Raw genomic sequence first — 13,098 nt, 5'->3', positions numbered from 1 at the left:
GACCAGCAGGCGGAGAGTTGCCTGCTTTGGTTTGGGCACAGACAGAGCAGGCAGCGATAAAGCGGCGCGCATCACGTTCTAAAGAGGGCCACCAGAAACGCTGGCGGATAAATGCGACAGTGCCTCGAGCACCGGGATGAACCGCTAGTCTAGAAGAATGGGCCCATTGAAGAACCGCTAATCGTGTGGGAATGGGGACAAAAAGGCTGCCCCTAGGGCAGTTACGGGGAGTAGCGACGTGAGAGAGAGCGCGTTTAACCTGTCTCTCGATTCCCCAGACCGTAGCCCCCACCACCCGACCGGAAGGGATAATTTCCTCTCGGGGGGTGCGGCCGACCGAGGGATCGAAGAGTCGAGACAACGCATCTGGTTTACCGTTCTTAGAGCCCGGACGGTATGAAATGACAAAATCAAAACGCGTAAAGAAAAGGGCCCAGCGAGCCTGACGCGAGTTCAATCTCTTGGCGGAGCGAATGTATTCTAAATTGCGATGATCCGTTAAAACAATAAAAGGGACAGAGGATCCCTCTAACCACTGCCGCCACTCACCCAACGCCAGGCGGATGGCGAGGAGCTCTCGATTCCCGACATCATAATTACGTTCAGCGGGGGAAAGGCGGTGGGAGAAGTACGCGCAAGGGTGTATCTTATTATCCGACGCTGACCGCTGGGAAAGAACGGCTCCCACCCCCACCTCGGAGGCATCGACCTCAACGATAAACTGTCTAGAGCTATCTGGGGTGCGGAGGATGGGTGCGGACGTAAAAAGGGTCTTTAGCCGGTCAAACGCCTCCTGCGCAGAACCGGACCAACTGAAACGAGACTTAACCGAGGTGAGGGCAGTGAGTGGCGCGGCCACCTGACTGAAGTTGCGTATAAAGCGGCGATAAAAATTAGCAAAACCGAGAAAGCGCTGTAGCGAGACACGAGACTCAGGGACGGGCCAATCGAGCACGGCCTGGACCTTGGTAGGGTCCATCTTGATCCCCTCTGCCGAGATAACGGAGCCTAAAAACGTTATAGACGAAGCATGAAAGGAGCACTTCTCGGCCTTAACAAAGAGTCGATTCTCAAGCAAACGTTGGAGAACGCGGTGAACGTGCTGCACATGAACCTGGAGAGAGGGCGAAAAAATCAAAATGTCATCGAGATAGACAAAAACGAATAAATTGAGCATATCCCGAAGGACGTCATTGATCAGAGCCTGAAAGACAGCGGGGGCGTTAACCAATCCGAAGGGGAGGACCCTATACTCGAAGTGGCCGAGGGGCGTGTTAAAGGCGGTCTTCCACTCGTCCCCCTCCCGAATGCGTACGAGATGGTAGGCGTTACGTAGGTCGAGCTTGGTAAAGACTTTTGCCCCCTGCAGGATATCGAAGGCTGAGGACATCAGTGGCAAGGGGTAACGGTTCTTAATCGTGATGTCGTTCAGCCCCCGATAATCAATGCATGGGCGTAAAGAACCGTCTTTCTTCTTAACAAAAAAGAATCCGGCGCCGGCAGGCGACGAGGACGGAACGATTGTGCCGGCGCTGAGAGACTCAGATAAATAATTCTCTAAAGCCTCCCGTTCGGGAGCAGAAAGAGAATAGAGCCTACCCCGAGGGGGCGTGGTCCCCGGGCGGAGATCAATAGCGCAGTCATACGGACGGTGGGGCGGAAGAGACATGGCTCGAGAACGGCTGAACACCCCTCGCAAATCGTGATACTCCTCCGGAACCCCAGTCAGATCTCCCGTCTCCTCCTGCAACACAGAAACAGAAGACACGGGGGGAACAGCCGAGGCTAAACACTTAACATGACACGACAACTTCCAAGACAAAACAGACCCCCTAGCCCAGTCAATGTGTGGATTGTGAAGTTCTAACCAAGGGTGCCCCAGTACTAAAGGGGTAAAAGGAGATTGAAAAATTAAAAAGAAAACTGTCTCTTTATGGTTGCCAGAAATGGTTAGAGTTAAAGGGATAGTCTGTTTCTGTACCCTAGGTAGGGCGCTGCCATCAAGGGCAAATAAAGAGGTGGAGTCTCTTAGCGGTGTGAGCGGAATACCTTGTTGGAGCGCCCACTTCTCATCCAAAAAGTTTCCCTCGGCCCCAGAGTCGATCAAGGCCGCACAGGAGGCTGACGACCCCGCCCACTGGAGATGCGCTGGAAGTATCGTGCAGGAAGTGGAAGGGATGGACTTAGTGGTAGCGCTCGCCAGTAACCCTCCTCCTACTGGCGAGCGTTGGCTTTTACCGGACACGAAAACACAAAGTGAGAGGCACTAGCACAGTACATGCAGAGGCGGTTAGAGATCCTCCTCTGACGCTCCTTAGGCGAAATACGCAGACCACCCAGCTGCATGGGTTCCGGTTCTGAGTGGGAGGGGCTGACTCGAGGCGGCGAGAAGAGACTCTCCTCTAGGCGATGAGCACGACGGCGCTGATCAAACCGTCTCTCCACCCGGATGGCCAGGTCGATAAGGTCGTCGAGCCGGGCGGGGATTTCACGGACGAGGACCTCGTCCCGCACCTCTGGAGACAAGCCCTCCAGGAAGCGAGCAGTCAGTGCGGGCTGGTTCCACCCACAGGTGGTAGCGAGGGTCCGGAACTCAACGGAGAAATCCGGCACGGATCGTCTTCCCTGCCGGAGTGTGGAAAGTCGACGGGACGCCTCCTCTCCGTAGGCGGAACGGTCGAAGACCCGGATCATCTCCTCCTTGAAGCGCTCAAAGGTTGAGGTGCACTCTGCCTCCGTCTCCCAGTTGGCCGTTCCCCATTCGCGAGCCTGCCCGTGGAGGAGTGAAAGAACGAAAGCCACCTTGGCCCTCTCCTTAGCATATGTAACGGGCTGGAGCGAGAATACCACCTCACACTGGGTAAGGAAAGCGCGGCACTGAGTTGGCTCACCCGAATAGACCGGAGGATTGTTTATCCGAGGCTCCGTCTGACCCGGAGGAGAATAAGAGGCGGAAGGCTGGAGACGCAGGTTGTGGACCTGGCTGGACAGCTCGGACATTTGGGCAGCCAAAGAACCGACGGCGTGTCGGGTAGCGGAGATGTCTTCCTCATGCCTCCCGAGGAGGACGCCCTGGTGCTCAACGGCGGTCTGGAACGGACTGCCACTCGCTGAGTCCATCGTGGTCAGATTGTTCTGTGATGGGTATTGAAGAGAGGGGACTCAAATGCGAGGGCAAAATGACAGTCTTTAATCCAACAAAGGAAAGCCACAGGAAAATCCAACAAAGGAGTACAAAGATGAAAACTAAGGAAGACCCGAAGGCTGGGTTAAACTAACACAGGAAACCTCCGTGGCTGGAACTACCAGAAGGCTGGCGAGGTGGAGGCTTTGATTGGGCTCAGGGGAGAGCCGGGGATCGGTGCTCGCAGTGCGGGGCGGTAGCGGCGTAGAACAGCAGGTAAGGTTCTGTGGGGTATAAAGGGTGAGCACAGAGAGGTACAGGTAGCGATAGTAGACAACTAACTTCACCCCGACTAGACAGGACAGGACAGGACCAAGACAAACTGCTAACACGGACGCCAAAGGCAACGGCTTCATTCGGAAGTAACAATCTGACAATGAGACACGGGAACGAGAGGGTAGAAGTAGCCCAAATAACAAGGCAAGATGAGAACCAGGTGGAGGGGGAATTATCTTAATGAGAAGTGAAGACAGCTGTGACACATAAGCGAAGAGCGAGGGAGACAGGAGGGGAAAAACCAGCAGGGGGAGACAGAGGGAGAAGAAGAGAGAGATAGAGACAGGATCATGACAAGACCATGACAACATTATTTCTTCCCCAGATTTTTGCTCTGACTTGCACTCAGCGATAGTTCCATTGAAGGATATCAAACATGCTTGATATTTTGAGCTGACTTTAAAACACATATTGTTTAATTTTGACATGCATCTCCTAGCAATGAGGCACATGTTTCTGCATGAGTTTCTTTTATTCAAAATCTTTTAAAAAAAGGCTGGTAGCATATGACTCTAAGTAATTTAGCATATGTTGTTAAATTGATCTATAGGCATTAACAAAGTCAACAAGAAATGCTTGTTTTAAAATTAGTTCATATTTTAAAAGTTGTGTTGAGCTCTAGAAGGCATGTGATGCTGACAGCCAAATGGTTCCACTTCTTGCTCCAGTCTTCCCTCTTCCTGAAGAGTGAAGATGACGCCTGTAAATACAAGTTTCGAATTCCAAGATCTGGTTTTAAAATGAACAACCAGGCTCTACTGTTCAACCCTGCCACTTCAATGAAATAGATCCAGTCTGTAGTGGAATGATCTATACAATGCTGTGATTTAACCCAGTGTCATTCTGTTCAGCTTCTTCCAGAGTAGATTTGAATTCACCGGCGACTAGCTGTGTCTGCTCCGTGTAGTTTACGTCAGCGATAATATCCTGAGCTTTATTATCGCTTTCCTCCATTATTTTCCCATTATCATTAATCTTGCTCATGTGCACGTTCTCCACTGTAGGTATCTCCTTGTCAACTGAGCTTTTCAGTTCATCTATGTTGCAGTTTTCAACTGTGTGTCTCTTGAAGCTTGGCTCAGTCTCATTTTTTACACCATCGCTAATTAGCTCATTCATATTTTCCTTGCGGATCTCCATGCCTTTGTTTGGTTTCTGCTCAGGAGTGCCTAAACCGATTTTCTTAGGTGTGCCGTTGGTGTTGCTGCAAAGTCGGGGGTCCCTTCCAACGCTGCATCCACACTGGAGCATGGAGAGCGTCCGCTGGTGCACGTCTTCCCTATGGCAGCAGTACAGCCCACGGAAGGCAGAGCGAAACTTCTGGGACATTAGGTTGTAAACGACAGGGTTGATTGCACTGTTGGCATAAATGCAAGTTCTGCAGAAGAGTAGGAACCAGGCATCAAGGTATGGGGTGCTCACAAAGGAGTTAATGAGAACCAGGGTCCTATACGGCATCCACAGCAGGGCGAAGAGCACAACCACCACTGCGAGCATCTTAGTGACCTGAAGAGGTGAGAAATGAAAAAGTGGGTGAAAAGTGGGCTTTGAGGTTCTCCATATACAGTATAATCACATACACAGCAATGGACTTAGGTTAAAAGTTCAAACATTAATTCTTACTATCTTCAGCTTTCATATGAATCCAGAACACTTCTTTTTAAGCATTTCTAGTGTTACTATTTTAGTTTTGTTTTATTCTACTTACACTAATGTTCAAAAGTAAATATATATATATATATATATACAGATTTCTATTACAAATGTTTTTTTACTGTCTATTCTGACTTAAATATAGGGCTAATTGCCTAAATTAGCTATAATGTTAACTATAAATTCAGAAACACATTTACTGAAAAAAAATATTTATGCTTTCAAGGCATAAAAACATTACAACTATACGATAAAAAAAAATATATGTTTAGTGACAGTGCAGCAGTTCCATGTCTTGTTAAAGCATGCATATTTAAAGGTATTAGTAAGAGAAAATATACAAACGAGCTTAGACTGAGTGCTATGAATTAAATTTAAAGAAATAAATCATCCTTGTTTGAATCTCAAAGAAACATTTGCATTTTTACATTATTGCTGCATTTTGAAGAAGTCCGTGGCATGAAAACAGAAGGAGCAGTAGAGAGAATGACAGAGAGAGAGACAAGACAAGACATGCTCAAACATCTTCCATCAAACATCAGTCAAATATCATCTCTGTGTCCCCGGCAGTGATGGGAATAACGGCGTTATAAATAACGGCGTTACTAACGGCATTACTTTTTCCAGTAACGAGTAATCTAATTGATTACTCTTCTCATCTTAATAACGCCGTTACCGTTACTGCCAAAAAATGCGGCGCGTTACTATAACTGATGATGAAGCTGTTTTTTTTTTTCATCAGACCAACTAGATCTCTGAGCGAGAGGCAAATACTTTTTTTACTGTTCTTCCTTGGTTAGTGGGCAGAGCACGAGACAAGCGCATAAATGCTGACGATTGGCTGAGGTAGAGTAAAATTTCATTGTAAGCCAATCAGAGGTAGAGTTGGGCGGGTTTTCGAAAGCACGCATAGTAGTGTTGGGAATTCGGCTCTTTTGACTCAGCTCACTGAAAAGAGCCGGCTCTTTGGCTCACAAACGGCTCTTTAAATGACTTTGACTATAATATTTCAATTTTTATTACATAATTATTTAATTTCTATAGGCTAAATTTGAAAAAATAGAGTTGGCTCTTCAGATATGCGAGCCAGCTCCCGAAGTTCAACTAAAAAAGCCGGCTCTTAGAGTCGGCTCATTCGCGAATCGCGAACGACTCATCAAAAGCTCATTCGCGAACGAGTCGATCCATCATCACTAACGCTCATTCGCGAACGACCCATCATCGGACAGGACAGGACACACAACGAACAACACAAGCCAGTCAGTCAACGAGAGACAGGTATGGCGACGAGCCCAAATAATCCAAAAGTAGCCTTCTCTAAATAGAAGTATATACATTACTTTTTCCTTCAAGAAATTAAAGAAACAATAAAAGGAAATATCAAAAGTTCCCAAAAATCTATCGTGTTATTTGCATTGATCCACTATATAAACATAATATCTACATACATGCCATTTGATTGGAGGCTAGTCTCACTTTGTCCCACAGCAACTTTTTTTTTTAGATGTGTGTACAATGTTTCATGTTTCTGTTAATAATGTATTGTATTAAGTGTCCATTTCATTATAATATTCAGATTTATCATAAATAATTGAACATGCACATGTATTTTAAGTTCCTTTAAAGAGGGGTAGAGGTGGGGTCACGTTTGAGCATTTAAAATGTAATTTTACTTGAAAGTAACGCAATAGTTACTTTCTTAAGTAACTAGTTACTTTAAAAATTTGTAACTGAGTTACTAATTAAGTTACTTTTTGGAAGAAGTAACTAGTAACTGTAACTAATTACTTTTTAAAAGTAACTTGCCCAACACTGGTCCCCGGTGACGGTTAACAGCCCCTGTGAAAAGGGTGAAATATAGCCACATCATGTTTTGTCTGTCAAAGAAAACAAAGCAGTCCTCCCTAATGTGTCCTCGCTCATTTCAAGCTATAAATACATACTAAAATTCATTCCATTAACATTCACAGGGATTCCTCTGGGTTCGAGCGTATTCATTGTCTCATGCTAGCGATAGACAACCGGTGACGGAGACCTTCAATAATAATGACAAAATTGTCTGCACAACAAAGCATCTATTTGAAGCCGTGTGAGGCTGGGAGGAGCTCCTTTAATTAACAAAGCCGGAGATAATGACTGCATGACTGGCAGTGACAATTTGAATATGCATTTGAAATATCAGGTTATTGTGAATGCTTATCAATGGAAAACAAGGTCTTAACACAGCACAAACAAAGCCGGCTGCTACTGATGATTAGGTTAAATAAAGCAGAGCCTCTACTGAAGTGATGACTTTTTCAGATTCGAAGGAGAGATAACTTCACTCAGCAACCTCAGAGGCATAGGCATCCCGAATCGTATTGAACTTTATGAAATTTGCAGATGAAGTGATCAAATAGCTGGAGGTGCGCCTTAACTGAGGTACAAAAGCGGAAGAAAGGGAGTCGCTCTCATAACCTCAAAGAGCATAATCTCCAGGAGTATTAAGCATACTTGAGTGAACATCACAAATCATATTATGCAAATGTTCCGCTCAAGTGGGGCCCTCTTAAATCTCCAAGATTTTGATCTGAGGAGCACACGAGCATCTCCGCACACACATATGTGCACTTGTGATAAACGCAGGGATACGTGCCTGTAAGGCCACTCAATGATCTGAATTTCATGATATTATCCATTCTCCTCTGTTTGACACTCCAAGTCTATCATTAAATTCATTCAATCTATATCACTGAACTATCATTAAAAAGTCTCCGAACTACAGAACTACAGTTTATCTGGCAGTGGTATTATAATGGATATAGATAGTAATTAATATAAATTACTTCCATTTTGATGCTATCAGTAAAATGTGTTGATAATGGTTCCAACATGTCACCTAAACAGACTTTCTCTTATGTAATGTACAATTGTACGTTGTTCACTACACAAAACTGTCATATAAACCATTAAATAACCAGGTAACAGTCATTTAGAATCTGACAAATTACTGTAAACTATATACTGGCTTCTGATTGAGTGACTGATTCAAACCTTTGACTTGCAAGCAAATTCGAAGCTGTGAACTCTTTTGACTGAATCATCGAAGACAATCATTGGATTTAGGAGTAATTTGTTTGCGGCTTTGTCACCAAATATGCTCTTCGTGATGATATTTTAAGATATTTTAAGAGTGCCACATTAAGCAACTAGGTATAAATTATTGTCTCTTTTATTCTATGTTATGCAAAATAGGCACTTGGCTTTTAAGATGCAACCAAATATAATATTAAATAATAAACATTTTTAAAAAAGTATTAACTTGATTATCCAAATTTTGCCAATTAAACACCATTTTAATCTCCACCGGGAAAATATCGACAACACTCTCCTCCTCACAAACTGACATTTAGTAGAGTTAAACATCATTCTCATAAAAAAAATAAGAACTGACCTTTTAAAAAACAAGTGTGAGATAATAATCATTAGGCACGGTACAGGAGGGAAGGACTGCCCCTCGTTTGCCCTCGGCAGCAATCTTAGTGGATATCAAAATGTGGAATTACCGTATTTTTCGGACTATAAGTCGCACCTGAGTATAAGTCGCATCAGTCCAAAAATACGTCATGATGAAGAAAAAAACATATATAAGTCGCACTGGACTATAAGTTGCATTTATTTAGACCCAAGAACCAGAAGGGAAAACATTACCGTGTACAGCCGCGAGAGGGGGCTCTATGTCTTCAGTGTAGACTACAGGAGCACTGAGCAACATAGAGCGCCCTCTCGTGGCTGGAGACGGTTATGTTTTCTATTGGTTCATTTCTCTCGGTTCATGTCAAATTAATTTTGATAAATTAGTCACACCTAACAATAAGTCGCAGGACCAACCAAACTATGAAAAAAAGTGCGACTTATAGTCCGGAAAATACGGTAATTGTCTAAAAATAAACTTTAGTAGACCGACACCTGTTTCCGGGAAGAAATTGCACTCTTCGGGCGTCCTTGACGCCCTGCTTTTCCGGCGTCCGCTGGTTCTTTGCAGCTCCTCCTGAGTGTGGGGCCAGTTATGGTACCCGAGTCTGGTGGGTGGGGCAGAGGATTCAGGTAAAGGATTCGAGCAATGAGACCGTAAAGAGCGATGGCCAGAAGCAGTGGGATCACATAGAAGATGGCAAAGTCGATCAGGTAGATGGGCAGGTAGAGGTCTCGAGAGACGCGGTAGCCGCACTGCACACGACCATCAGGGTTCACCTGGATGTCCACCAGGAACAGCCAGAGCATACAGTAAACACAGGTGAAAGCCCACACCCCGGCAATGATGCGTTTGGCTCGGGATACCGTACAGACAGTTTGAGCCCTCATTGGGTGACATATGGCAATGTATCTGTGGAATCGAGAGAAAATATTAATGTTTATTATATAATGAAATAAATTTAACCCAGCATTTCTCAATTAAGGACAGAACGAAGACAATAAGCGTAACATTTTAATGAAAATAAAGGATTATATATTTTGTTCCAGTAATATTTTTGAAAGGAATTCATTTTTTTAAAAGGATTTCATGGTACTAGACAAACTCACCTCTAAATTACACACCTTTATTTCTATAGAAATAATAATACAAATATCGGGACCAAACATTTAATGCTATTTTCAAATAATACAAAATAGAGCCAAGTTATTTAAAATCCTACCCAAGGCAGAATGGTCGGTCTCGTGGGAGAAATAAAAAATAAACATAATTTTATGGTATAATCTCTTCCTTTGTAGGTTCTAAATATAAAAAGCTGTGTATTCCCTAGTTGCTTGTAAGAGTGTTTTCAAATGTAAATACTTTTAATTGATTTTACATTTGGATATTTAGATATTATCATAGACTACTTCATCATGGCTAAATTGTAGGTTTCCCATTTATATCCTATGCAGTATTTTTTGCCCACAACAATTGCAAGGGATCATTATGAGCATTCACCCTTTTGTAATTATGTCTTTTGTTGTTGTTATTGATATATTTATATAGCAAGTGCACAATACATATACACAATATATATATATATATAATTTATTTTTTACTTATTTTCATATTATATAAAAACAGTCTTTACCATAAACTCTTAAAGTCTTTATCCAGCTCTGAGGCATTTATTTTTATTTTTATATTTATTTTTCTGTTGTTTGTTACTTCCTTTAATTTGAGGTCTTACCTCTCCACAGTGAAGGCTGTGATCGAACAGGAGGACACATTAATACCAAGGTACTGAAAGTAGGTGATGCCCAAGCACCCAGCATGCCCGTACACCCAGGTTGCCATCAAGCTCTCAGATATGTTCGGCAGACCCGCAGCCACCAGGACCATCAGGTCTGCCACAGCCAAGCTCACCAGATAGCAGTTGGTGGGTGTACGCATGTGCCGTGTGGTAAGAACCACCAGCACGACCATGACGTTTCCCACAATGCCCACACCACACACCAGCAGCACCAGGAACACAGATACTGTCTTATACTCCAGGGACTCAGACACAGCGTCCCCGGTCCCCACCAGGGAGATGTTGGTGGGGGTGTCCATTCTGGAGCTCACATTTTCTTGCATGATCAGTCTTCTTGGTGTAAGTATTTAAATACAAGATGTGAAGAAACTGGCTGAAATCAAATTAGTGGAGGAACAAAGAAAGCAGAATAAAATCTTTTTGATATTCAAAAAAAAAAAAAAAACTGTGTTCAGTTCCAGCTTTTATTTATGTTCGTTTCTCTTATTAAGTATGTTGTTTAATTTTCCTGGCTTCAACAGCATAATGATGTTCATCTGCTGACCGCAGCCCATTATTTCTTCTGTAACAGTATCCTTCCATTAAAAGCCTTGAGGCTAGAAATCCAGAGGCTAATTTTTTCCCCCCACGTTAATGCAGGCGTCCAAACAATCGATCACTCTGGAATAAAAGATCGCAGAAGTCAGCAGGGAAAAAACAAGTCTCAAACACTGTTAAGAGGATTTCATAGCTGTCTGTTAATTACTAAATAACAGTCCATTTCATCTGGTGAAAATGGTGAGGTGGGGTGGGAGCATCACATATAAAAATATCATGATGCAGACACAGACTTCCTATTTGTTCTCCCATAACACTTGCTCCAGTAAGGATTGTAGGAGACTTCCTCCGAACGTTATTATACAGGATGAGAAGCTTTTAATTATTCAAATGAGACATTTTAAGTGGTGCATGGCAATAATAGGGAAAATCACAGAAAGACTTAAAGCCACACAGCTGCTGTGGAAAATGGTATGTTTAATATCCAAGTTTTTTTTCCTGCGCATTCCTGTAGCATTTCCTGCTACAAATTATCCCAGTAGCTGTTTTTCAGTGCACATTGCACAAAAAGACACCAAATGGAAGAAATGTATGTTGTATGGCTACTCGTATACTCATCAAAATATAAGAAACCAATGTTTACCACAAATATTCCTTAATAAAGTATTTGAATATTAATTCTAGTCTGAAAATAGTGCTTTGAAATCCATTAAAGCCACTATGGGGCCAAGATGTTGTTCACAGAGGCTTGAAAAATCCAGATATCTGTTGTTCTTTTCAACCATCTCTTTGACTTGTAAACAAGACTGCATTGCCTCTCTGGATTTCCTAATAAATTGAGGTGGACACGATGTGAAAAGTAATTTTACTCAATCCCAACTTCCCAACCCAGCAAAAGCCTGCTCGGACTTCATCTTCATCTTACTCTTACTCATTATTGCTGCTCTGGCAGTGCAGAAATGATGGGGAGAGTCAGACGTGCTGCTATGAAAAGGGCTGTCATTCACATTTGTTTAGTTCTCCTAATTGACTGTATCACTACAAGAATCATAAATCAGCGTGGCTGTGTCTCAAATCCTAATGAGCTGCCTAACATGACAGCAATTTGGGGCGCCTCAGGCTCGTTCCAAAAACGATACATGCCTAAAACAGCTGTCTAAATAGGGAACTCACTAGATTGAGAACACAGCCGTCTGTTCAAGTTACTGTTCGTGCATCACCGTCTCTCTTATATATCTGTACCTGAACAGGAAAGTAGATGCTTCATTAATACTCTGGAAATATTCATAGCTCAAGTAAAACACATTTTTAAGCAACATTATTTTTTAGGTTAGTTGTTAAAGCAACACCCAGTTTGCAAAACATTTTGGCGCCTTAAAGATTATGAATCTACTCTAAATATAGCCTATATATTTAATTAGTCTGTACATACGTTAGTAATCATAAGCACCGGTCTTCTAACTGAGCTGTTTTGAATATTAAAGACTTGAACGAAAGATAAGAATTTCAGTCTTGTATGCTAAAACGCTCAGGTCTTTAACCATTTGGAAAATACTTATAAGTTCATATTATATACATACACATTCGTCTTCAAAAATAACACTTTTAGGAATTAAGTTATGATTTAAGAAAATCACTTAAAATGTGGGTATTATGGAAACCGACATCGATAACTTCTCAAGATAGAGAATAAAGTGTTTCCTACCAGATATAATTCTTGTATGTAGTTTGGAACCCAAAACAGCTCTCAAGCAGTGTCGGCTGTAAACCCCAGATGAAAAACAAAATGCACTGATATGAAGTATCTGACATGACGAGCAAATAATCTGATCTTGTACAGGAGCGCTAGTAAAAGCACTCTTAACTGTAAATCTTCTGAAGGTCCCTTCATTACAACAGCGCCTCCTACTGGAAAATAATTCGTGCGTGTGTCTAGAGTGATTTCAGGCACAATGTGGGCTGTAATAAAAGATGCATACACAAAATATTCTACCATAATAAAAGTGAATATTGCTTTTGAAAAATATATTTAAATAATATTTTATATAATTTTATGTGTTCCTGTATGACCTCAGTATATAAATATTGTTACCGTGTGTATGCCTCACTATTTTTATGTATTATATAAAATATATTTACTTTCCATTGATTTCTAATAATAATTTCATAATATTTCCTTTCTCTTACTTGTTTGTGAAT

At 42.5% G+C, this 13,098-nt stretch overlaps 1 protein-coding gene across 1 annotated transcript; it reads right to left on the bottom strand.

The window, feature by feature from the left end:
* Positions 1 to 3,770: 3,770 nt before the first annotated feature.
* Positions 3,771 to 12,828, bottom strand: trhr2 (thyrotropin releasing hormone receptor 2). The gene is made up of 4 exons (XM_052532223.1): positions 12,605 to 12,828; positions 10,300 to 11,022; positions 9,062 to 9,479; positions 3,771 to 4,966 (listed from the first exon to the last, which is right to left on the bottom strand). The coding sequence occupies exons 2-4, from the start codon at positions 10,683 to 10,685 to the stop codon at positions 4,271 to 4,273; spliced, it is 1,500 nt and encodes a 499-aa protein (XP_052388183.1). The 5' UTR covers positions 10,686 to 11,022; positions 12,605 to 12,828; the 3' UTR covers positions 3,771 to 4,270.
* Positions 12,829 to 13,098: the final 270 nt, after the last annotated feature.

The sequence above is a fragment of the Carassius gibelio genome, chromosome A18 (genome assembly GCF_023724105.1).
Source record: "Carassius gibelio isolate Cgi1373 ecotype wild population from Czech Republic chromosome A18, carGib1.2-hapl.c, whole genome shotgun sequence".
Classification (NCBI taxonomy): domain Eukaryota; kingdom Metazoa; phylum Chordata; class Actinopteri; order Cypriniformes; family Cyprinidae; genus Carassius; species Carassius gibelio.
Note: the sequence above shows the minus strand (reverse complement) of the source record. Positions and strands in the feature narration are given on the sequence as shown.